Source organism: Polyodon spathula, chromosome 12 (assembly GCF_017654505.1).
Source record: "Polyodon spathula isolate WHYD16114869_AA chromosome 12, ASM1765450v1, whole genome shotgun sequence".
Lineage (NCBI taxonomy): Eukaryota > Metazoa > Chordata > Actinopteri > Acipenseriformes > Polyodontidae > Polyodon > Polyodon spathula.
In genome coordinates, this window is record NC_054545.1 from 5,666,391 (window position 1) to 5,693,287 (window position 26,897).

Below are 26,897 nucleotides of genomic sequence, written 5' to 3' on the forward strand. Positions count from 1 at the left end.
TTTAAAGTTTAGGAACTAACTTAAATAAATGAAACAGTAACATTAGCATTTTATTGGAATTACATACATTTAATAAATACCTATACTTTTTAGATAAATTACAGCAGCTCACATATCTACATCACCGCACAAACCAGTTTAACTGGTTCACAGTTACATAAATACAGTGTCAAGCATTTCCATTGCTCATAAAAGGAGAAACTAATGAAATAGATGTGCAAGCACTGACCGCAAACACATCACTGCTTTCTATACAGTTCCCATGCTCTGTGTAGCTTCCTCAGTTTCATTAGATTTGGTTTTGGGGGGTCCTGAAAAGAAAAAAAATATTAAACGAATCTGAAACGAGAACAGTTCTTTTTCTGTTCCTGCCCCTGCCCTGGACATACCTGCTTTTCCATTTCTAAGTGATCCAGGTCTACCAGAGGAAGCATTGAGGGTCTACCATGAGCACACTGGAAAGGCAGCTGACACACCGAAAGGGACTCAATTAATCTGCAGCACTCTTCCATACTCAGACTGTCATTAAACTTGATAGCTCCTGTGAAGTTGAGATGAATACTGTCAATTCTACAATTCCAGTCTTAGTGTAGTCTACACCATGACAATAATTAACCTGCCATCGGTCATGTTCATGTCCATTTCAGTTTAGCAGGACTGCTTTACAAAGTGTGTGTGCATAGTTAATTTAATCACACTCAGAAATATGACGTGAAACCAGAAATATATGTGCATCAAGTGATGGAAACATGTAAACTTTATTTCACTATATACAGTTGCATGTTAGCTTTGTATCACTGGCGATAAAGAAAAACATCTTTTGAAATGGAATATTCTTTCAGTGTCTTACCATGGCAGGCTTGGGAAGCTAGAACTTTGTGGACTGTCAGGGGCAGGGTCCCTTGCACCCGACCTGTCGATTGGATTAACTGAAACAAACAAAAAAAAAACATTTAAAAACAAAAAACTCGAATCTTACATCTATTACATACATTATTAACAGGCAGTAAAAATGCTTTTTGTCCAGATAGTTGAAAATAAAATTGGTATTATAATAGTCACTATAGCTCACCTCTATCTGTTCTCGTACATATTCCTTTAAAAGAAAAAAAGGAAATGTTAAATTGAGTTCCTGGTATGAATCAAGTCCCAATCCTGCTTCAGGACATATCCACCAAAACCTCTAGAACATGCTATGAGGACAAAATTATATCCAAAGTGTCTGATGTTGAGACACTGGTGTTGGCCTACAAATAAAAAAAAAGCTAGATGAAGGTGTTCACCTCAACGATGGCTTTAGTGACAGTCTGTCTGCCCCGGCGAAGCTCGTTGGCTTCTCTCTCTATAAAACACACAGGCACTTTTCCAACTAAAATCTTTGAGTCCTCCCTTTCAGCAAACGTCATCTCCAGTGCCAGCTCTTTCAGGAAAGTCTGGCATGAACTGCAAATTAAAAAAAAAAAAAAAAAAAAGCTGTCAGTAATAGCAATGTTACTAATTAAACTTCTACCGTTTTAACCAAAATGCCGTAAAAGAAAATTCCTGCGTCAGTCCCTTGATTGTCGAACTGACCGCAACAGTCTCAGCTCCTCCTCAGTCACATCGATCTCCAGTGGAGGACACACCGTGGAGGAACACAGCCTCTTCGGTCCTGATGCTTCAGAGTGGGTTTCGTATGAATCTGCATAGGGCAGAAACAAAACAGTCCCCTCACATATTGTAACTGTTTTTGGTTTCAAGCTGGAACAGTTTATTTGTACAGCTTCACAGTGTTTCTTGTTTAGGTGATTTACCTAAAACAGTATATATGCCAGTAAGTAAGAGAAAAATAAATCTCCATAATCAACAATTTAATATACCTGTTACAAGCTTTTCAAGTCTGACTCTTTCATGAGCTGCATGCTGATCCACCAAGACCAGGAGGTTGCCCTCTGGGAAAAACAAGACAAGAGAACCTATTGCTACACTTCATAATACAAGCCCAAATACATTCTTAATAAACGGTTGTGTTTGTTTAGTCTATGACATCTATTTAAGGTGGATTTCAATCATTTGTGGTTGATGCATCACCACTGTAAGTTTGTACCTTGATGTGTGATATTGAACGTGCATTCAAAAACACACATCTTAAAATAAACCTTTATTTTAACAGTAAAGTACCTTTATCTGTGCCCTCTTGAGATCTTGTGTTAATCAGACAGGCAATGAATTTATTATCCACTTGCTGAACAACCTATACAGTAAAAGAAAAGTGCAGTTATAGGATCTACTCAAACAGGAACTGTTTACAGTATAGCATATATAAAGACGGTCTTACCTCCATGGAATTGATCATATCTTTGGTGAAGCGATAGGGGTATAGAATGTTGTGGATCTTCACAGCCAAACCTTCGGCATGCCCACTGCTCACATCGAGAGCAACCTTTTAACAAAAAGGCAAAAAATGCACCATAGCGGTTTTTAGGTACAGAAACAATTAACCAAGTCATTACTGAGCGCATAACCACAACCTGTAGTTTTGATCAGAGGCACAGAAACTCACGTCAGCTATTAAATGCACACTGTCTTGGTCTTATAGCTCAACCTGACCCTTAAGAAAGGGTTCCAGAATCAATTTCAATCTTCATAGAGCAATTGGTGTATTTGACATACAAATGCACATGGGTGGAATTTTCATGTCAGAGATATCTTAAATGGAGTCCTACAGAGACACTGGACAGAGATTATTGTACCTTTAAAGTAAACTGACTGTAGTTGACTGCTTACCTCGGGATGTCGAACAAACACTGGGTTCTCCCACTCAGAAAACAGAGTACGGATAGACTCAGCGGCTTCAGAATCATCTACATTAAAAAATAACAATGACAAATCTGCAGAAAGAAATGCCTATAATGTTAGAGGTATTTTGCCTGTGATTTATGCCTCACCTCTGTTTTCCTGCCCTGAGCTAGCTCTCTCTACCCTTGGTCTTGGAAGAAAAGGGATTACTGCCTCTATCTGAAAGGGGTAACACCTATACTCGAATCCTAAAGATGAAAGACACGTATGACGGATTGCAAGATATAGGTATGTAGGACTATCTACATTTGAATTACAGTTCTCAGACCAATGTTTCCGAAACTAGTAAATCATAAGAAATTCGTTCTTTCAAATAGTATCCAATGTGTTTCTCATTCTCTCCCATTTTTCTTACATGACTGAACAAGAATGTCATTTTTAAGGTATTTTTTTTTTTTTTGTCATAAAGTACTTTTTCCTAAATGGTGTGCTTACCTTTTTCAGAGACGACATTCACCGCCATTGTTGTTAGGTCTGTGCTACAGATCGCTTGGGTCTCTTCTTCTGGGGGAGCCACATATTTGCTGAGTCCAGTCATTGTGTTTATGTAAACCATCCTTCCCACAGACACATCAAAGTGCTCTAGCCAATCAGAGGAACTCTGTGTGGTACTTGGGATTTCCTTCTTTTTCGACGCATCCTCAAACCTGGCCTTACAAGTGGCAAAATCACTGCATTCTTTTTTTGGACTGCCGAGAGTAGCTTCAGAAGAAATCTCTTTGCAATAATGACACTGAACTGCGTCATCTGACTGGCTGGGAGAACTCAATGTAGATCCTTTGTACCCACTATCAGGATGCAAATATGTTGCACTTATTACAGTGCCTTCTTTTTGGTTGCCTTCAAAATCTACAGTTCCTGTGGCACTTTGTTCACTGTTATTCTCTCCACTCTCGCATCCCTTCAAACAATTATTAGTTACTTGGGTTTTTTTATTGGGTGACATTTGGGGTGGTGTTTCTGCATTGCTGTTATTACTATGCGTAAGCCGGAGATCTACACTATCCTTTTGGACACCACTGATACTAATGCCTCCCCCAGGCTGCACCTTTGCATCCTTCTTCTGATAACCCTTCAACTTCGACAGTTTTGTAGCAAGGGACCTGTGTGGCTTGCTGGTACTTAGTGATGCTTTCTTTATTTGCGTGTAATCAGAAAGAGTAATGGCATTCTCTTCTGTAGTGTAATTATTCCTTTCCCAGTTCTTTGAAGAGTTGTTAGATCTACTACAGCTGCCCTCTTCATTACTAGTAGAGACATCTCGCTTTGCTTCAGCAGGATTATTGGCAGCTGTACTTAAATTGTTGTTACTATCTTGACAGGAGTATTGAACTGCAGAAGGACAGGTTTTTCCATATATCCTTCTAAACCTATCCAAGGATCCTATTCTCACAGGCTGGGACAGTTTGCTGGGTTGTTTGGTTTTGGATCCTGTTGATAACCCAACTGTTGTATCCATAGAACCTTTGAAATCCTCTACTGTTTTTAAAATGTTAGATAATGTAATCTTCCGGTTTGACTCGTCTGATTGTTTATTACTATCTACACAGTTTCTAAATGTATCTCCTCTGGAACTGAAAAGTGTCCTCCAGTCTTCAGTGCTAGATTGCTTTGCATGCTGCATCATTAATGTACAACATTGCTGCTTAAGCAGGCATGTGTTCTGTTCCAGGTTGTGCTGTTTTTCTTTGAATATATCCTGGGCACTAACAGGACCATGGTGACAAAACCTCACCAGCCCCTCATGGTTTTTATTCTCATTTTCATTCCTTTCTGGTTTTGGTATCACATGATGTATGAACCCTGTTGTACCCAGTTTTGGCCTCAATGATTCTGTGTTAATTGCTTTGTCTGTTTGCAGAGCTGAGTTGTGCTTCTCAAGTTGTATTACCTCACTCTGTTTGCAGGCTGTGGTATCCTCTACATGAAGGGCAGGATCGAGGTCTATGTTTTCCTCAGTTTCTTTGTTATTGTCAATCAGTATACTGTCCTGGCTTTCAAACTGTTTCACTGTAGTGTTACCTTCAGAGCTTTCTATACACAGAATCGTTTTCAATTTGGTTACGCTATTGGACTCTTCAAAACTGTCGTTCCTGACATCTGAAGTTTCACAAAGTCCTGAGATTTCTGACACTTTAGCAAACTGATTTTTATTGGTCTCTTTTTCTAAACTTTGCACATCTGAAGCAGATGAGCTATTGTCATCTGCGATAGCAGACCTGGAGATTGTTCTATCCTGAAGTAAAGGAATATTTTCCTTTAAGCCATTTATATTGGCCACATTTTCATTACTCGTACTTCCACTTACACTAGAATCAAATACTAGTGGCCTATGAACAGCTTTAGATCGCAGTGTTTTTATATCATATGGTTCTATAATGTTCTCACATGCAGACTTACAATTTCCCACTATGCCGTTTTCCTCGCAAGCATTGCTATTAGCGCTGGTGGCTTGCATTGTAAGGTTCCCTTCCTCTATAAACTCCTGTATCTCATCACTTGAAATCTCCACCACCAAATTCTCCCTGGTCAGGAATTTCTTGACTCCTTCCTGGACACAGACTAACACGCCATCCCAGTCTCTAAACTCAATTAAGGTTTTTGCAGGTTCAATGCATACATCATACTCTGAGTAATGGCATTTAATATTAATAACATACACCCCCTGCAACTCTGAACTAGCCCTGTGCCTAGAGGGACTTGCAGGAGTAGTGATCATTTTTGAGCTGTCTTTCTGCTTGCTGACAACACTCACTTTCTTCAATAAAAAATTTATTAATTTATGGAGCTTTGTTTTTAAAACCAGTCGACTGTTTACATATAAAAACTGCATGCTGCTGTTATAGTGACCCTCACAACTGATATACCCACTCATTTCAAACTGCTTGTAGGAATAGCTGATCTCTCTAAGTTTTTGAGATTTTCCCAGTCCATAAATTTGGGTAAACCTGTAATAACTGCTTTTTGATTTGGACAGCTGGACTACCATTGATCCAGTAGAATCATTTTTCAATGTGAACGAAACAGAGGGATGCATAAGAGAGATTGCTTCTATCCTCTGCCTTATCCGTTCACACTCCAGAATCGAATTCATGCTTTTCCGCCGTACTGGCAAGTTGTAAAACAAACTGCAGATCACAACTGTCGTGCCTGAGCTTGGTCTGGTGGTTTCAACTTCATAAACGTCCAACGGCTTGCCATCCTTGAAGACTTTAGCAAAGGTTTTAGCAGACTTGCTGGTTCTGGATGAAATTTCCACTAGCTTGGCCACATTAGCTATGCTTGCAATAGCCTCTCCTCTGAAACCATAAAACCTCAGGTTTTCCAGATCTTCCACAGTACTGCACTTGCTTGTAAAATACCGGTTTCCCACACTCTCCATATCCTCCCTGTCCATACCGAACCCACTGTCCAAAACTTGGATTTTGCAGGCCTCGATATCCACCCTGACAGCAACGCAAGTCGCAGCAGCATCAATGCTGTTCAGCAGAAGCTCCTCTACACACTGGCTCAATGAGAAGATGGCAATGCCAGAGCGGAGTTTTGCCTGCACTTCCTTTGATAAGTACTTTATCATTATGTTTGCAGATTTGGTGTAAATGTAATAATTGTATTTTGTTTTAAGTTTTGCAGCATGCGTTCCTTCAATTAAATTGTATTTTGTTTTAATAAACACCAGTGTTTGACCACAGCTACATTTGAGCAAGCTTTATGTTTACACTTAAATAGAAAGTACAGTACATTTAGCTATTGCACTGCATGTAATAAAATGCTCCGCTTTATTTATCACTGCATTTAAAAAATAATACAACAAAGTCGCATTCTGACAATTTCTGCAGCTACAAGTTTTGCATGAAAACAAATTAACTTAATCCTTAACCAGACAAAACTGCTGAAACTACTGGTGAAACATTTCTTTCGTGTAGTGTATATAATACGTAAAGGTAAATTGGTCTGCTAACAACGCACCGATACATATAAGTTTTAAATTCCAGATTTTGTTTTTGTTTCTGTCAGGTCTCGAAATGTAAAAAACAATTATATTTTTTTAATTTTACAACGTTGTGAAAATGTCATTCAACGCCTTACTTGTGGGAGAAAATTATCCTGTAATCGTCTTTCTGTCCGCGTCTTCTCCAACCCCTTTAAATTTACGGAAATTCTTGTTACTATGGAAATGTAAGAACTTAACGTTCAGTGCAGTGCAAGATAGCAGCGTCAAGGGCAAGCCTGTTTGGCCTTGTACTACCACCTACAGGCTGGAAGACTAACATTGTCATTGCACCTCATACGATGAACAGGTTTGCATGGACAACAAATGCCTGCAGAAATAGTAGTCAACATTTTATCGAAACAAAACACTGTACCTAAAATACTTTTAGAATCTCTGTGTGAAATCGAAAATTATTGATTATTATTATTATTGATTGTATAATCTGTATGCAAAGTGTGTTGATGCGAGACTGCTGAGACAAGTGCTATAGAATAACTATTGTAGACTGTTTATCGTCTATGTATGACTTGCAATACATTTAACTTTATAAAAACAAAAAACATAATCGTATCCTTTCTTTCTATGAACCCAACTTGAATCAGGTCATTTCTTCTCAATATATGACACATATTCATGAACAAATATATCAAGTATCTTAATTTAATACCAACAATATTTTTATTATGGTAACCACATGACCACCCCATTGAATCACAGCAAAAAACAACGCATTCGTTTGCAGCTACAATATGTACATAAGGCTTTTATTTTAACAATGAAATAAATATTGCTATTATCGTTGCACAATTACACATTAAACATACAATACAGGTTCAAGCAGCATTTAAACTGTTTCGTTAACTAAATCATATTCTTCACGTCACACTGTTAATCTTTTGCAAAATAAATACAATAATAAATGAATAAAGTAACGATACTTACAGTAAACAAATTCACAATTGCATCAATGGAAGTTTTTAAATAATGGTCAAATTTCACTAGTTGTTAACTAGATCGTTACAAAAATAATAATTCTAAACTTTCTTTTGTCTATTAATTGTGAAATCTGAATGTTCCAGACTCTCTATTTTCTTCTCACTGCTGAACTCCGCCTTGGTGATTTTGGACTTGGGACTACCCTTGTTCTGTAGCCAGTCCTGCATTGCCTTCACCTGGCTTCCTGAACCCTGGAGTTGACCTTGAACTGTCCCCTGCTCTGTGTTCTGGACCCAGCCAACCAAACCCAGTCTTTTCCCTTCAGCCTGCAAATAAATCCAGTTCAATACAATCCACATGAAGCATCAACCACAAAATATAACAGTCTGAGCAGTGTGTAGAATAAAACTTTATAAATAAAATAAACCTGCATTTCACTGGACTGCTATTAAAACAATTTACACTGATGCTGTTGAAAGAAAAAAATACCTGGGCAGGTAGGAACAATACTGAATGCTCATGACTACAACATGATGCTAATAAAACAAAGTGAATATACTTTAAATAGATTCTCCTTGTCCACCCGAATAAAACATACTGTATTACAATTCAATTTTAACTCAGATAGATTTGTTAATTTAATAATAATAAAAACAAGCAACTTTATTGTGTAGTACATTTCACATACAGAATACAAAACTGGCTACCTGTGTGTACTTTCAGACAGGGCCTGCACTCTCCCAAACATCTCTTACTCAACCGAAATCAGCTCTTCATTCTCAGCCATGACCAACACCTGAATTATAAACAGATAAATAAAAGGAAGCATACAACTGAAATGTCAGTTATGTAAGACCAGGCGATTAAAAATGCAAAAGGAATGTATTTGGCCAGGCAAGGCATTTTATTAAGGGGGTTACCTGTGACATTTATTGTCAAAATATTTTTCACCCTGCAGCAGTATTTTGTAAATAGAAAATGAAACGCTTTCTCCAAAATAGAACTGGTGTATCTGTTCTCTCAGTGTGTACTTCATTCAGTTATGGCATGTCAATAAAAAAACAAACAAACAAAAAAAATAAAAAAACGTACGGAATTCAAGCGAAGCAGTTGGCCTGGTAACCAGCTTTGTTGAGATCCTTTCACAAGAAGTCACTGACTGGTCAAGAACGCATCTTTGCTGAATAATGTGATGACAACGTTACTATTTTAAAATGACATTATTTTAAAACACAATACAGTACAGTAGCCGACACAACACCCCTTTGACCTTCTTTTAAACTGCAAATTCAGGGGCTGTGGCACGAATCCAGATAGCTCACTGAAAAAGGCTTCGAGTAAACTACAACGCGTAACAGCTAGCTTAAGGTTTTTTTTGTTTTTTGTTTCCAGGCAACATCTGTCAACAAACGCTGCGGTAAACGATTGTAGAAAATTCAGCTTCAGTATCAGGAAAAGGAAGGGGACAATAAGAGGCTTGTGGCTGCATAGTCAAACCATCTTGAAATTAGTAAGCAACTTTTAGGAAAGAAGAATGAAGCCAGCATGCACTTAAAACCGTGCAAATATTTTACCCTAGCGCATTACCGAAAAACAGTATTGAAAACAGCTATGCTAAGCCTTCTTGAATTCCACCACACACCTGAAAATAACAGTTTTGTTTCGGGGGAGAAAGATACGTTAAGATTCAAGGTAAGTGAAACAAACACACTGCTTCATTGTTTTGTTGTTGTACAAACTAACTTAAAAAAAGTAAAATAAGCAGGAAGGACAGACATTATTCACAACCAGCAAACGTATGTGTCTGACACTGACATGGTAAATATAACTGTTTAAACACAGATGTAAATGTGTGTTTTACTGTATCTTTTCAATATCTGTAAATATTTTACCTGCATAACTAGAGATTAATCACCTTTCCAAGGATTACCAATGGATGGAACACAACACTGTAAAACATGCAGACCATCTTCAAGTACGCCTTTACTAATAGCTACTTTATCTCTGTGCATTTAATGCTATAGTATTTCTGTAAAAATTATTTCAGTTTTAAACAGTAGTAATACGTTATTCATACATGTGATTAAATGTTATAATTCACACAATTAATTTTTCTTTATAGGATATATTGGGGGGAATGGCACACCTGAAAATGGAACCATATTCTCAAATTGTCAGTCTGCCTGCCGGTGACAAAAACCTTACTAAACTCCCATCACTGGGGCTTAGAGGGCAGCACACATCTAAGCCCCTGTCTAAACTTGAACTGATGAAAAATAATTTACAACAGAAGCAATTTGAAGAAAAGGAACAAAAACTGATTGCTATGTATAACCAACAACAGCAAGCAGCTCTCTGGAAAGTGAGAAACACTTTCCAACCTCAAACTCATTCTGCAGCACACAGGGGAGTAAGTAACCAACCGGGTGCTACCCAGCACAGGGGCTCCAATTCTGCTGGGGCTAGATACAACCCTTCAAACCTGTTTGAGCAGGAACCTGCTTCCACTGCACCTTCCAAGAAAACTGCTGGGGTGGACAGAGCTTACCTACTGAAATCAGTTTACTACAGGAAAGCCGTTAGTCTCAATGACGTATTCAGAGCTGGAGATACCAAGTCCCAGAAGCCCATGGAGCCAACAAGAAGTTCACCATTCAAGCCTTCTCCACCTGCAGATGCTCGTGTAAGATCCAATCCGAGGACTGGAAGGTATTCTGAAAGCCATAACCTTGAGTATATGACACCTCCCCCAGCTACTGTTAACCAGTCGAGAGGGAGGACCACCAGGTCAAAGACAGGAGGGCAGCTGCGTTTACAGGGAGAGAAAAGCAGCCCAGATAAGGAAGAGTGGTATCTCCAGGAAGAGATCAGAAAGAGAGAGGCTCTCCTCCGAGAGAAGCTCAGGAGAACAGAAGAAGAGCTGAGGAGGATTCAAAGGGAGAGGGAGCTTGGGGAGGAAAGGAAAGAAAAAGGAAAGCAGGGCCAAAGAGGAAGAGCACAGGTAAAATACCGTTCAGCCTATTCAACAGGAGATGAGTCTAGCAGCAGCAGCGACAGTGCTCTTAGAGGCCCTTATAGAGTCTCAAAAGGGTCTGATGACATTGCCCATGTCTCGTATCTAGTTGAAAATAACAGTCACATGAGACCACACTCTCACTCCAATGAGTCCCGCTCCGAAAAACTTAAAAGAGTCTCTAGCAATTACATATTAAGAGAAATCAATGAGTCTCCCAACTGTTATAACACATATGATAAACAGAAAAACAAACACTTCTTAACTGAAGAAAACGTCTCTTATCACAACATGTCAGTTTCAGAAACTAGCTTTGCAAATCATACTGGAAATTTTAAGGAAGAACCACCAGCAGAAAATGCTGATTTAGCCACATGCAGTGGTAGGCACTCTAAGCTTTATGAAGAACAACAAAATGAGGATGGCAAGCATGATGCAAGTTTCCAGCTGGTAGTCTGTACATCCTGTAACCGAAAATTTGCTGCAGACAGACTGGAAAGGCACAGTAAGATCTGTGAAAAGGTGCAGAATTCAACAAGGAAAGTTTTTGATTCCACCAAGCACAGAGCCAAGGGCACTGACCTGGAGCAATATATCAACAGAAGGAGCAAAAATACTTCACCCCAGGTATGAACAAAAATGTACATTTAATAGTTCTGCTTATCATGATATATGTAATTGACAGAGAATTGCAAACACATTTTGCATTTACCAGCAAGCTTCTAAAAGGTTATTTTTTTTAAAAGAATGTAATGATGCAGAATAATAAAAATTCAAAAACAAGACTGTAAAGGGTGGTAAACGATGCAACAGCAGGTAGAATTCAGTAGTTTAAATGTTTGGTATTGTTCTGACAAATATAATGTTCCTGCCGTTCACATTGTTCTCAATGGTGTTTGGAATTTTTAGCCAAAGAAGAACAGCTGGAGACATAAGCATGAAACGTTTATTCGCAACATTCAGCAAGCCAGACTGGTGCAGGAAGTGATCGCTAAAGGTGGGAAGGCGTCTGATCTGCCTCCACCACTGCCTGATGAGAACCCAGACTACGTTTCCTGCCCACACTGCGCTCGTCGTTTTGCCCCAAGGGTAGCAGAGAGACACATTTCAAAATGTGAGAATATCAAGAGCAGACCACCTCCACCGAGAAAAAAATGATAACATTGAAGAGAAACCAGAGGACTATTCACGGGGGGGGGGGCAGTTGTTTTTCAGAACAAGCCACCTGCCTATGCTTCAGTATGCTTTATTTTATGGAACTCATTTCTAAAATTAACTATATATTTTACACAGTCGTCATTGTATACAATCTAATTTTATAGAAGTAATCAAGTGTTTGTTTGTTTGTTTATTTGTTATGACCAGAGCATCATGATGACAAACCACAGATCTCAGTGCAGCTCTTTTTACTACAATTATTAAACATGTTTTCTTATGTAATTTTTTAAAAAAGCATTTTATATGCGATTATACTTATGAAAAGTTACAGATGAGTTTTCAAATACATTTACACGTGCTCCAAATGTTGTGCAACATAGGGATTGTTATTTTTAGTGTACACAATTCCCAAATTGTTGTTCAGCAAAACAAACGGAACGCAATCCAGACAAGAAAAGTGGAACATTTAGCAAAATAAGTCTGTTTCTGTCATCTCTCACAGAATCATGCCTTTAGCTGTCCAACTTTTGGCCAACCCTTTGATAAAACTATGATGTGGTGCTACATTAATTACTGTAAAACAACAATAAAACAAAATGCTTTTAAAAGTTGAATTTATTTGCACCACACACACAATCAAAGACAGTGCTTTACACAACAGTGTACTGTGTATAAGCAAAGATGCAGTACTCAAGGCTTGACCTTGTAATTACACGCCCATTAAAAACAAAAACCAAAGAAATACTCAGCAAATACACAAGAAAATTACATTTATAAACACTGTTAACCCCTCAGGCCAGGAGAAGTTGTAAAAATCACATGTTTTTAAAGCATGCAAAATGCACAAGATAAAATAAAATAGTTAAAAACAGAAAGAAATCATGGCATTACCAATTTATTTTGGAACTTAAAGAAAGAAATTTAAAAGGCAGGGAAGTACCTACATGCAGTTCCATTCAACTATTTGGATACGTAGAAATGCATGAAACTTTGTTAAATAACTAATTACTGTGCCTGAATTTCAAAACAACAAGAAAATGTAATATGTTTTTACATGCTCTTAAATATCACTCTTTATTAAGGCACTTATACTTTGGGGTTGGTAAACACATATAGTATTAGTTATGTGAAAATATATATTAAAAAAAGATTGGGATGTAGCAAAATTAAAAAAAAAATGAAACTTTCAAGTTTGACCTAAAACTAATGTCATGTTAAACTAATTAATAGTAACACAAACAAAGGAACACGTACCAGAACTCAAGGCCCATACTTGCTTTAAATGATCATGTAGTCCTTTAGCATGGTAATACATTTCAATAACAATCTGTTAAAAACAGTAACCATTGAAGGTGTCTGGAAAAAGTGACAATGCTTTTTTTTTTTTTTTACTTTTGTAAAAACATTCTCAGTGAATTATTTATGAAAAAAAAGATACCAATCACCATGATCCATAGGCCTTCCAAAACAGTAGATCTCTTACAGTTACTTTCACCATTTACTGCATTTCATAGTTTAGGCCACAGATTAAGCCCCAAGGCCTAACAAGGCAACTGGGATCAATGACTGTTTCAACACTATGTATCAGTAGTCCAGTTAGCCTGCCATTTCTCTTGCACACACATTTTATGTCTAGGTTACTATATCGATTATACTCTGGACTGTTCAGTCTTTTACTGCTTTTCACCATCTTCTCAAAAGACCACTTATTCAATCTTTATTTGTAAATTCCTATTTATATATCTTTTTGTATTTTCTTTAATTATTTTGTATATTTGGTATTGTACATATGTTTGTTTTTCATTTTTATTTCCTGTAATTTAGTTTTACATATTGTTCAATTTTCTTTAAGTTGCTTTGGATAAAAGCGTCTGCTTAATAATAATAATAATTCACAGCTAGTTTTCTACAGTACAGCGTTAAAATAAACAAAAAAATAAAAAAATAAACAACCAAAAAAAAAAAACACACCTAGATAAACTTTATGTATTTGTTTCCAGGCATTCAATCACATTTTCCTTAACAATATTTTACCACAAATTGAAGAAAGGTCCCTTGACTAAGAAAATATAACTGAAATTACATTATATGGGAAAATAACCTGTATATTACCACCACTAATTATTTTGAGAAACATCCCAGAACCGTGAACAGTACAAAACACAAAAGATGAATGTACAGGCAGGAGTTTCCTTTGGAAGAAAGCAGCCACACTGATTATACTGTTCTGTAACAGCTAGACATATAAAGCAATGAGCGCTTGAAATATAAAGCACAACATTAATCCTATGCATTTTAATCATTGTAAATACTACCTGTGGTAACTCATTTGAAGATCAAAAAACAGTAAACATGTAAATCAGCGGTGGGATAAATGTGAGAACTATGTGTGGTTTCATTCACCAACTGAACATTTGTATTGAACAAGACTCCTCAGGGAAGTAGCGTTTTCACTTATCATGCAATTAAAACAAATCAACACTGTGAGAGATGTAATATTCTTGGCTGAGAGTAAAAATAAATACGCCAATCTGTTGCATGTTTGGTTGATACTGCAGTCACAATTTCTTTTAACAATGGATACGAAATAAATGCTTCACACTTTATGATTCAATTTAACCTTACAGCCCACAAACAGCAGCTAACACAGCTAAAGTTAATTACCATCACACCAGTAAAATCTGTAAAAATGCATAAACATTCATAGTTAAAAAAACAAGCCCAGGCAGAAACAACTAAATCAGCTAATGAATATACAACATCCACCTTAAAGCACGTGTACTACAAAACCTGTCACAGTAACTTGTGAACAGTTTAGGAGAGGCTGTCTATTTAAAGTTTTTTTTTTTCTTTTCAAAAAGTAACCCTTTACATACTTAGTCAAACTAAACTTGTTTTACCTCTTCCCTAAAATTCCCTAGATTGTGTTCCTCAAACGTGGTGCTTGCTGTTTGTACCATCTTTATCGTTTTCTTGTGTGTGGATAACTTATTTTATCCTTCCTTTTACATTCCAGCACGTTTTACTTAACAAATGAGGAAAAACAACACAAAAAACCCCATTTTATTCCTGTTTCTGGTTCTATGAAGCACCCTTTCCAACTTCAAAGTTGCTAACACTGTATAATCTAATCATCGCTCAGCCATCTGCCACGCTAAAATCTTGACGTATCAAAACGATCAAAATAACTACACTTTGTAATTGACTGGTGAGAACCTCCCTATTTCTGTAACCTTTCATTTCAGTCACACGCATCAGCAAATCCCACCTTGCAAAAATACATTTGAGGTGCTCTCATGCTGCAGAAAAGAGAACCCTGTCTTTCTCTGCTACCGAACCGAAGCTAGGATACCTGTGCCTTGTAGATGCGTACTGAAATCAGACAGGATCCAGTGTCACCCAATCTGTAACAACAGGTCAACTGAAGACCCAGGCTACTGACAGACATCTGCCTGTGTGCCATGTGCAGCGTTGATTTCAGCACTGCACCTTGCAGATTCTTGGTTCTTTTGATCAGCCCCTGAATCGCTCAGTTTAAGAGTCTCAATTGCTTTCCAAAGCTTCTCGTTTTCTTTCATCAGATCATTACACTATAGGAGAAAGAGAATTGCAGATCATGATCACAGGGTCAAAAGGCAGCGCATACATAAAAACAGAACAGCTATACAGAAATACATATATATACCTGCTTCTGTAACACCTGAATCATTTCTTCCTGTCTTCTTACAGTGTCTTTCAACTGCAAACACAAAGTCAAGTGAGATTGACATTCAAACTGGAAAACATTTGCAAAACCACAAGCACAGAACTGTATTGAAATAAATGGTCTGATGCTAAAAGCCTGATACTGAAAAACTACGGAATGTATTTTAAAGTTATGCACAATCCACTTTTTTAAAATGATTGAAGATGACCTTACCGGAGACACTTCACTGATCACCCTCCTCAGATTCTGCAGCTCAGCACCGATTTGGGCATTTTCCTGCTGTAATTTCTGCTGCTGCGTCTCCCACTGAGGCGTGCTGCATATCTTGCACGTGGCTGGCTCCTCACCAACGCCATTCACCTTCTCTGAACCCACACAAGCAGTCTGCAGAGGAAATTGAAAGTCTACATAAATCATATTGCATGTATACGCTCTTGACGCAATTAGGTGTTAGGAATACAGGCTGATCTAGGGGTATACTGCTACCTTGACCATATACCCTGTCCGTTACTTTGGGCATGTCTCACGGGAAGGCTTTGAGGCCAGGGGTGACACATTGATTTGAGTATTACCCATGGAACATCCCTCCGGAAAGTGGTCCTTAGGTCTCCAGAATGAAGAAACCCTGGTGCTTAGTGGTTTACCACACCCTGGAGTAGCAGTGTAGTCGGGTGTATACTATTGCCCGAGAAAGTGCAGTGGTTTGGAACTCATTACCGGGAGTTCTTTCTCTGCCAGTGGTTCTGCTGCAGCCTTCAGTCCCTTCAGCTCATCGTAAGGAAGTGTATCCTTCTCAGGCCCGGAGACTGACAAATCCATTGGAGAGAAGCCCTCTGCATTCTTGGGCATTGGGATGAACTCTGCATCTTCAAGCTCCTATACAGGACGGAACACAAACAAAATTGAAAAAATACAAAAAAAAAGTCACGAGAAGACCAAATACAAAATAAAACCACTGCAATAAATTAAAAAGCAAGCATTTTTTTTTTGCAGACTCCTGCTTGTGCCAACTGATATGCACAACAACGAGAGATTTTGTTAGGGCTGGATTTCACAATTCCTTACTGCTTATCTATCCTGTATATCTCAGTAGCACAGAGAGTGAATGGCTTTTTTTTTTTTTTTTTTTTACAAACCCTGAGCAGCCAGTCAGGACATGAGCTCTCAGTCATGTTGGCGAGGGAGTCTGTGGGGGTCTCCATCCTGCGCACCCCTGCGTCTGCCTCCACTGTGCCCCCCGAACCTCTGTGCTGATCCAGGGGCTCCAAGTCAGGCTCACTCTCCATCTCCACTTCTGTTGTTGAGCCCTGGCCGACTGTATTGAAGAAAAATATTTCAGTATAATGCATTGGCCTTGTAGTGAACAGCCATTGGTTTGAGTCCTAAAACCTCTGACCATAAACCATAAATGTTCATACTATAATTGGCATCAAAAAGCTTTACTTACCAATGCCTATGGACAGCCCACTACTATTTGAACGGATCGTTTTGGAATTCAGAACCTTCTCTGAAAAGCAAAGTAAGCAAGGTATCAGTTTAAATACTTTACATGTGCAAGCTGCAAGACTCTCTTGTAAATAGGTCAATTTGCAGTCAACATCTTCACTCACCAACTATAAGGATTGTGTGCCAGCCACGGCAAGACAAGTCTGGAACGTGGTGCAAGGTGCCAAAAATCGGACGGGGAAGGGCCGGACAAACTTCTGAGCCGTACCCTTTAGCCGGTGGCATTCCCAGACGACCATTCCCGGCATTCCCCCAGGCGAAGATCTGATTATCTGCAGTGAGAGTAGAGCACACGCCATTCCTCATTCTTCTGTCGACATTCTTTGTAATACACATGTATAAAATGGTATGCTTTAGGAGCATTTCATTACTGCAGATTTGCAAATACTGCTCGTCGATTTTCAAGTGGCACCCTTTCAATCTTTGCAAAATGTTTTACACATTCTTCTTCGAAAATACCATTCCCCATTTCTCTTCTACTGTACCAGTGGCTGATGCAGCGCTCTGTCCTCAAGGATGGCAGTTTGGTTATAAGGTGGTGCGTTTCTCTCACCCTTTGTTGCAGCCATGGTAAAGCCATCTCCACAGGACACCTTGGTGACTTCTTTGCCCCCAAAGGGACCCACCAGGAGGTTGACGTCCTGACGCTTTTTATAATCTCTCACTCCCAGCTGTCCGTACTTATTACAGCCGAAGGTCAACAGCCGGCCTCGTTCTGAAACGAGAGTGAGAGAGAGAAATGGATACAGAGCCATGTTCATTTACACCCGCCAGCATGCTACAGACTGCTCTATGGATTTCTACCGGTCGGGAGATTTTTCAAAACCTTTCCAAATATAGACAACTAGAATAAAGGTCTACCAGCCAAAGTGACACAGGTGAGTATGGACAAAAGTAGCAGGAATACAGCCACAGCTGCATATTACATCAGCAATAGGTATTGCAAGATAGTGGACAGAGTGACCCCCCCACCCCCTCTCCTCTCTGCTTGCCAACATTACCTGGTGGTGGTTTCAGGAACTGGTAAATGATAGCAGTGGAAGATACATGTCTGTCATGTTACTGAGGATGACATCATTCACACTATTTCCATTTCTGTGTACCTCATTAACTCTTCCAAAATGAATGATACAGATCTAAGCACCCTTACCATCAATAGCAGCAGTGTGGGTCTTGCCTGGAGCGATGGATCGGATTTTGAATCTGGCAAGCTGTTTCACTAGAGTAAGGGAGGTGGTGTAGGGGATCTCCTGGTAAACCTGGGGGAGGAAACGTGCATGACTGATGCGTGGTTAACTGCTACAGATCTGAGATGAAGGCAACTGCATTTGTTTGTGGCACAAAATGTATTCTTTCAAACATATTATCTGAACAAAGAAAATGGAATTCAAACACTAAAATCAAAGCAAGGTGTGTCTAATTTCAAAATAATAAAAGTGCCAGTGAATTTTAAATTCTTCTAAAGAAATGCGTGCATTGTAATAAGAGTGAGGTATGAGACATGTCAGGCATTCTGTATACATTTCCTTGTGCCTCTCCAAGCATTACTGTATCATGGAATGCACTTGCACTGAACTTCTAAACTATATCTTAGAAGAGTTAGAGAACACTTCCAATCAGTGCTCCAGCACTGCTGAAGGAGGGAGCATGAACAGGACAAACCACACTGTTTAGAAGAAACAAATCTTTCTCCTGCAAACATTCCTGAGAAAAGTTACTTTGCTTGTCAGTTAGTAAAAGCTAATACAAAGTTTATTTAAACTATAATGTGTGAATAACAAAAAAAAAAAACACCTATCAGTACATATACTGAAAATGCAGCACAGGTAAAGTAGTGTGCTTGTTGCAAACACTGCAGGGGGTTCAGGGTGTTGTGTGGCCAGGTAAACTCCACGGCATACCTCAGCAGAGTGGTTCATGATCCCAGAGATGCTCTGGTTCAGACCCAGTTTGTTCAACTCGTTGTTTCCACACGCCAGCACCTTCCCCGACTGAGTCAAGAAAAAAGTCCCGTCTGCACCGCAGTGCACTGAGGAAATGCTTAAACTCTTGGGCACATCCACCTAAAGCAAGGAAGAGAGACAAATCAGGAGTAACAGACCCAACGCAAACTAAAAATCACACATTGGAATTAACAATGAAAGCACTTTGGATATCCCTGACAGTCTGTTACTGCACTTGAAAGAGCAGGCTTTCCAATTAGAGATCTTAAACACTGCTAGTGAAATCGTCACACTGAGCCTCTTACCTGCTGAGGAGTGGCCCAGTCATCTTCTGAATCCAGTCCGAGACGACCTTAAGGAAAACAGAGCAAGCTCCATCAACCACTGAACAATGTCTTCATGTCAGCTCATCAGCAATTCACAATTATCAAAGATGTATCTTTCCAAATCCTTTTCACTGAACGCCTCACCATCGCCCCAACACAATTGCCTTTAGTTTTACTTCTGCAGAAATCAGTTTAAGGCTGAGTTTACTGCAAACAAACTTTAGCTGGAGAGGGTAATGTTGTTCTGTTATCAACGAGACGACCGCACTGCAGTTCAAGGCGCTTGGAGGAATCGGTGAAGATGAGCACACTAACCGTGCTCCCCGCAGCCCCAGGAGTAAACATCCTTGTCCTGGGTCAGAACCACCACATGGTTGTCCCCACAAGACAACTGCTCCACTGGGATGGACAGGAAGAAGTCCAGCAGAACTGGCTCCCGGACCTCCGACCCATGCTGGTTGTCCACTCCGATGCATCCGTAGTAGTCTGAGCCAAACATGTACACCTGGTCTTCATCTAGAGGAGAATCAGGGAAATAAATAAGACCCCAATTTACCTGTAAACATGGCGTCACAACCAGAGATGAACAGGGCAGCGACCCTGCTTTAGTGCTTTAGTTATTTAAGACTGGTAAAACACACACACAAACAAATTCCTGTTTCCTGACGCATGCCCACTCACCGGTGATGCAGGCAGTGAAATCGGCCCCACAGGCCACCTGTCGGATGGCTTTCCCCTGCAGTCTTTCCACTCTCTTCGGCTGGCGGTAGGAGGCCTGGTCTCCATGGCCCAGCTGTCCGACCATCTTCGTACCACCCTGCACATTCTGCAGTCACACAGCAAAGCTGTTCAACTGCCAACCTTCACCCCAAACATTACTCAGACTTTTCACCATACACCTTACGTATACATCAAACTGCAGCCAACGCTAGGCATTTGATTAAATTACTGTGTAACAAAACAAAAACTAAAAAAATCTATTTTGCACCACATAAAAGATTTTTAGTTCCACTAACTTAAAATAAAACAGCTAAACAAGAACATTTTGCCATGCAAATCTGGTAGAAATTGTTTATTAATAGCCAGGGTTGGGCAAGTTGGATTCTCTTCTTTATGTGTAACTCCTCAGTCCCTTTGGTGGTTGTAATGCAAAAGAATGCGCTCTAATACTCACAGCCCAGGTGTAGAGCTCCTTTTCGACCGTCACCACGGCAAAGTGAGTCTCTCCAGCACACACCTGCTGGGCGCTGCAGCCCCCCTTGAAGGCATCCTGCTTCTGGGGTGTGAACTTCCCTCCCCCCCAGAAATAAACCTCGCTGGAGCGCGATGTTACCACGGCGATGGAGGTCTCATTCGCTGTACTCAGCCTGGAGGGAAAGGCACAGCCGTCTCGTTAGCCCTTCTTTGATCAGTGAGAAAGGTATCGGGTTGAGATCCTCAAGTTGGCTATTCTGTTTAGCTCTTCATCCTTCTAGTGAATGGTTTAGAATGGTCATTTGCCATTTTGTTAACTTTAATGAGTGAGCGGGGAGTCAAGGTTTCAGAATAAGCAAATAAACAACTCAATAAAATAAAATATACCTTGGTCGTTTATTAGGTCCATTGAGCAGAGAAACCTTATTGTCCAACGCTCTGGAAAAGTCAAAGGAACACTTTCATTTAGTTCATTTAGTTTTCAGTGAAACAAAAAATAACTATTTACACCCTACACTCCTGAGAGACACATTCATTATTTGGAGAGAATTACACATTTAGAGGAGGAGAAGCACATCCACTTTCAGCTACAGACATTTGTGACTATTTGAAATAGCAGCCCCCTCCAAACTTAAGCAAACTCACTGCCTGTGGTTGAGAATGATTGGCTGCTCCAGGATCTGCTCAGCTGTGGGTCTCTTTTCTGGGTCCTAAAACACAGAAACAAGTAATGACTTCTTATTATTATATGTGCTTTTATTATCAGAAAAGCAAACACCACTACAGGCTTCTATACTTAATGTGATTAACACAATATAACACAGTGTTAAACACCATATAAACAAAGTTTGGTTTTCAGGTTTCTCTAGTGCCTCGCACAGACAAGGTTTTTTTTTTTTTTAACGTTACTATTAAAACACTCAATTGTGCTACATTTAGAAATAAGGAAAGAAACTCAAATCTCATGACAGTTCTTTTAGTATTTCTAAATTTGAACAGAGTATGCTTGCCATCTATTTACTAGACCTTGCCAAAGCTACAGGCCTTTTCTTTCCCAGACCCGATTTCGAATCCAGACAGGGGCAAAAGAAGATCCAGTTCTTGGACTCTCAGCCCAGAGACGACAACCGGCAGTGAAATTCTAATCAGTGCAGAAACTAAATGTATGCAGGACTATAACCAGGCACACAACGGCTGCCGCGTTTGCACAATGAAGTCTGTAAGAAACATAAAGATCATTACACACCTGGTCAAGGCACTGGTGCACCAGATTAATCAAGCCAGCAGAGAACACGTCAGTATCTGCCTCCATGGTGCGGTTCCCCTGCACAATCTTCACACACAGGTTCAGAGGGTTCTGCACACAGACGGTATGGAAAGATTCGGCTTGTTTATCAGCAGCTCGGTGAAACCAAATAGAACAGCGTACATGCTTACGATTGCGCTAAACATTGTAGTAAAGGGAACATACCAAGTACAGAGAGGACATAAACTGGCTGAAAAGAAGTCATACCGTTGCATCAAACGTCCTTGTCAGCGTGAGAAGTTCAAACACAACGCAGCCCACAGCCCAGATGTCTGACTTATAGTTATACTTCACACCCTGGCACAGCTCCGGAGACATGTAATAAGGGGTTCCTACACACTAGGAGAGAGAAGAGGCATTTAGAACAGGATCACACTGTGTGCTCGCTTTAAAATTAACTTTTAAAAAAAGAACCATCAAAATGAGCAACACAGTCCAAATGGAAAACTCTTGTTGGAAAATGTTATGGTAAAAGTTCCCAGACTTTATAATCAGCATATAAATACGTGAATGTAAACAATGAATTAGTTTTAGTGTATACAAGACTGTCTGTTTACATATTGTATAGAGTTTATATAAAGGGTGATAAGTAAGTTTACTACATCAACGTACCATAACACCGATGTGGTAAACTTACTTTCTAATCACCGTGTATATACACACACACACATTATATATATATATATATATATTATATATATATATATATATATATATATATATATATATATATATATATATATGAATCAGTGGTTGGAAATCCTGGCTTGTGATTGGTTAAAACCTCATCGGAGCAAAAAGTAGATTAAACTGTTGCCCTGACATCCTTACACCACCGGTAATAGTCTCCGTCTGTCATGTGATTGGTTCACATCACTGTCAGTCCCATCCCTTTTCAAAGGAACACCCACCTCCCCTGCACTCACAACAAGAGAAAATGGCTGAACACCAATACTGTGATTTAACACAAAATGAATTACAAAACATACTACAAAAGAAAGATGCTCCAAACACTAAAATGGATATTTATTTACTTATGCTGTATCAGCTATATTTAAACAAAATATTTAAGTGTGTGTGTGTGTATATATATATATATATATATATATATATATATATATATATATATATATATATATATATATAAAAAAACTGTGACTGATTCACATATTAAATATATACTGCTCACTCAGCCATAGCGGCTTTGGGCATTATAGTCCCGTCGGTAACAATAGTCTTCCCTCGGGTCAATATTCTTCTACTATAGCCCTCTTCTCTAGTCCATATTTACTATATATATGATAACTTTAACAAATTTATAGGGTCACTCAAACAGTTAAGCAAAGAGTCCAGTGAGCTCTGTTCTGTCTCTCCTCCAACATTTCACCTGATGTTTATCCAGGTTTTGGTTCTATAAAGAATTAAACTAAACAGAACAAACTGAAAGAGGAAAAAGCTATTACTTTGCATCATACTTTTCTTTTACAAGCCATCAAAGCTAGAAACCTGCTTTATAGCATAAACAGACACCAAAATAATAGCATTCTTTTTTTTCTAAGCTTAAGCTGCAGGAAAAAAGGAAATTAACTTAGCGACACATCCCATAACTCATGCCTTGAGACGCAAAGCCTGCACGGCCAAAAATAGCTTGAAGACAAACGAGGGCCTCTGCTCACTGGGACCCCGAGGAGACAGGAATAGAAACCCAAGCGGTCAAGGACAACAGACACTTACTAATTCAGCAGGCGAGGCTCGTTACAGTGTCTGATTTGAAAAATGGCTTCTTGGCAGCTTTCTAAATTGCAGTTCAGGTGTTAGATCAAGTGGTAAGCCTCCACCAAACTCCTAGATAAAGATTAACCCCTCCTCTCCTCACCACCCTAATACTACAAAACAGCCACTGTTAGCAACCATTGAACAGGTATCAGAGTCAAACCCGGGGCTCCTGTGTACTTGTCTAGCTCTTTGTAGACTTGCTCCTTGATACCTGGGACAGGGTTAAACAGAATCAACAACAATGATAAACAGGCAGCAGCGGTACTCACAGTCTCCGCCATGGAGTATTGGGAACCCAGCTGCTTGGCAAGTCCATAATCTCCCAGCTTAATCAGGTTTGCTTTGGTGAGGAAAATATTCAGCGTCTTGATATCCCTTCAAAACAGAACCAAGTGTCAAATATTGCCTACACTGCAGTTCTAACGAGGTCCCTGGCTCACTTTGGTGACACAGACAAAACGGTCATTTCATAGGAAACCACACACACAAAATAAACCATGCAGGGGAACCTTTCAGAGAAACGAAGATGTATTGTAGGAACAACTTTAGATGAAACACACTTCAAAATACTTTTTCAATGGCTAGAATGTATTATTGCCCTCCCTCAAAAGAATGTGCGCACCCTTGTTTGGTTCACAGATGTGTCCCTGGCGTGTAAATGCGGCGCGACGTGACCACAGCAGCTCACAAGCAGAATGCTTTACTTTACCTGTGAAGAATGCCAGCTTTGTGTATGTGAGCCACGGCGGATGCTATCTGATAAAAGTACCAAATCATAGTCTGTGAAGAAAGGAGAAGGCAGTGAAAACACACACAAAGTTAACACACAAATGCATCCCCAAATAAGGCACTTTTTTCAACGCCAGAACAGAACACAGAGCCGTTTCCCTCCGAAGAGAATGGCATGAACAGCAGGGTTTAATGAAACAGAGCACTTTACCTCTTCTGTGAAGAGCTTCCCTTTCTGTTGGTTAATTAAATCATGAAGATTTCCACCTGAAATAAAGATAGCATTTCTTAAAGCACCAAGTGGAGGATAGAAATTATAAATCTTTACACAAATAAAGCAGTTTTTCTCTTATTTATACCACTCATTTCTAAATAATACTTACTAGATTTTAGTACAATATCCATTTAGTTTATAACATTTCACATATAGCGTACAAAAATATACATGTTACAAAAAAAAAGATGACAAAGATGAAATATAGGCAGATTAAAACCTTCAGTACAGTTTGCTTTTCATCCAGCCTCTGCCGGGTCGATATACAAGGCCCAAGTAAAGCTGCTATACCTCCCAGAGTTCTAGGACTTCCCAAGATTCACCATTGCACTATTGTGCAGTACAGCCATTCATCTCAGGAAGACGACAAAATGTGTTTCCTTTTACCCAGACCTCAAACAAGGACCCCTGCTCACCGTTACAGTATTCAAGCTCAATCAGCAAGGTGTTCTTATCCAAGAAGTGGTTGTAGTAGGCTATGATGTTATCATGCTGCAGAACAGACAGGATAACAATCTCGTTCATGGCATCCCTTCGCTGCTTCTCGGAAAGGCTGTTCAAATCTACTTCCTTCCACACTACCAATGAGTTATCCTGTAAATACATGGAATTCCAGATCAGACGAGTGTGCCTTTCATATTAGAACATTTCAATACCACTAACTTCTAGAAACTTTGAGTTTACAGTACTGTCAAGCCAGGAAAAGGGTTAATATTGCACCTGACTGGGCCAATTAAAATCTAACCATGTGGCAAAGGCACACTGTATTATATTATTCAATTAAATACCTGGAAGGGCCAGGTCTTTTTATAGGGTCATGTCTTTTTATGCTACCTTCCTGCAGGATGTAAAATGTAAGGTGCTTGGAAGTGGTTAACGTTGGGCAAAACCAATGCACCTACAATGCAAGCACTACATACAGGTATACACATCGCGATACATTACCTGTTAAACCATTATGCAAATGTCTATACATCTCAACCACAAGCAGTGCTTGAAGGGTAAAAACAGAAGTCGTGACTTGTATTGCCTGTGTGCCAGCGGGAGCTGAAGAATTCCAACATGTTAGTGCATGCTGCAACGTTGTAAATAATACATTGCAAAGAAATGCCACCATCAACTGGAATATCCCATACACTGATTTACAAATGCTGCCGAATAAATACATCTGGGTAAATTACTTCTGACGCCCCCTGCTGTAGTTTTATCATGCACATGAATTGAAAGCAACCTAGCCACCTGTTAGCAACAGTATAGCAACCAACAAGAGCCCTGTCGCTTTGTGTTTACCTCCGATCTTCTGTACAGCGTGGCTTCTCCGAATGCGCCACGTCCCAGGATTCGAATCGGGATGTAATGTAACTTCTCTTGCTCCCCACTAAAACTCCCAGAACCAGACCTAGGCCCGGTTCCATCCAATTCACTGCCAAAATCCGAGTTCAGCGAGTCATAATGTCTTTCATAGCCTTCTAAGGTCATTTTGTTCCAAGTCGCTGACTAATCTCTAATACTGTATTTATACTTTAAAATTTTAAATATATAACTAGCTCTATTCTAACAAATACCTACCATGATATGCTTATACGTACTAGCGCAAGATCTTCAAATTAAATTGTGCTCTGCTTGAGACATGCAGTACTAGCAACGACACACAATACAATGCAAATAAAACAGCAGGCAGCTGGCTGGCTATTTATTTTGTTTATGTTATTTGTTTTAATTACTAAAACTGGTATTAAATATCCTTTAACCGCATGCACTTTCCAAATGTGATTAACACAAACCGTAGTTTTTTATTGTTTAGAGGTTTCAAGCTGTCAAAACGATGACTGCTGTATACTTAACTGGCTTTAAATTACTTTCTAACCCTGACTTGACTCCCCGACGCTTTCATCAGACTTCGAACCGAAGTGTTTCTGGTTGTCGTCCGGGGTTTGGAACTGCGCTTCGGATAGTTGTTCTGTATTTACCCGCTGTAATTTCATACATACGAAGTTTATATTAAGGCGAACTTTTACAGTCAATGCGTTTCTCTCCGCGCCTCCATCTTACAGTGCTGCTAAAAAAGACCCGGAAATACTTCCTCTGACAATGTCATAAATTTAAAAAAAAAACCCAGTAAGAGGTACTGGGTACAAACCATAGAACAGCCGGTGTTTAAAAGATCACTTTGTGTAATACTGACTCAGGCAAAGTTG

At 39.4% G+C, this 26,897-nt stretch overlaps 3 protein-coding genes across 4 annotated transcripts; 1 reads left to right on the forward strand and 2 right to left on the reverse strand.

The window, feature by feature from the left end:
• Positions 1 to 2: 2 nt before the first annotated feature.
• LOC121324746 (DNA mismatch repair protein Mlh3-like) lies at positions 3 to 6,982 on the reverse strand. The gene is made up of 11 exons (XM_041266899.1): positions 3,274 to 6,982; positions 2,767 to 2,843; positions 2,318 to 2,422; positions 2,161 to 2,233; positions 1,860 to 1,931; positions 1,573 to 1,681; positions 1,284 to 1,443; positions 1,073 to 1,096; positions 851 to 929; positions 390 to 541; positions 3 to 311 (listed from the first exon to the last, which is right to left on the reverse strand). The coding sequence occupies exons 1-11, from the start codon at positions 6,413 to 6,415 to the stop codon at positions 240 to 242; spliced, it is 4,065 nt and encodes a 1,354-aa protein (XP_041122833.1). The 5' UTR covers positions 6,416 to 6,982; the 3' UTR covers positions 3 to 239.
• A 485-nt stretch (positions 6,983 to 7,467) lies between these two features.
• LOC121324497 (serine/threonine-protein kinase Nek9-like) lies at positions 7,468 to 26,746 on the reverse strand. 2 transcript variants are annotated; one of them, XM_041266469.1, is made up of 24 exons: positions 25,990 to 26,746; positions 25,116 to 25,293; positions 24,637 to 24,692; positions 24,406 to 24,476; positions 23,966 to 24,071; positions 22,128 to 22,259; positions 21,861 to 21,971; positions 21,260 to 21,324; positions 21,002 to 21,052; positions 20,595 to 20,787; positions 20,102 to 20,246; positions 19,736 to 19,936; positions 19,400 to 19,446; positions 19,053 to 19,214; positions 18,302 to 18,410; positions 17,705 to 17,866; positions 17,256 to 17,423; positions 17,093 to 17,152; positions 16,782 to 16,960; positions 16,363 to 16,521; positions 15,859 to 16,029; positions 15,625 to 15,678; positions 8,476 to 8,564; positions 7,468 to 8,094 (listed from the first exon to the last, which is right to left on the reverse strand). In XM_041266469.1, the coding sequence occupies exons 1-23, from the start codon at positions 26,176 to 26,178 to the stop codon at positions 8,520 to 8,522; spliced, it is 2,814 nt and encodes a 937-aa protein (XP_041122403.1). In that variant the 5' UTR covers positions 26,179 to 26,746; the 3' UTR covers positions 7,468 to 8,094; positions 8,476 to 8,519. The 2 variants fall into 2 exon arrangements, with proteins under 2 accessions (XP_041122403.1, XP_041122402.1); XM_041266468.1 differs by lacking the exons at positions 7,468 to 8,094; positions 8,476 to 8,564 and adding an exon at positions 13,764 to 15,529.
• On the forward strand, positions 8,616 to 12,547 carry LOC121324498 (zinc finger C2HC domain-containing protein 1C-like). Its single transcript, XM_041266471.1, has 3 exons — positions 8,616 to 9,460; positions 9,891 to 11,408; positions 11,691 to 12,547. The coding sequence occupies exons 1-3, from the start codon at positions 9,314 to 9,316 to the stop codon at positions 11,937 to 11,939; spliced, it is 1,914 nt and encodes a 637-aa protein (XP_041122405.1). The 5' UTR covers positions 8,616 to 9,313; the 3' UTR covers positions 11,940 to 12,547.
• Positions 26,747 to 26,897: the final 151 nt, after the last annotated feature.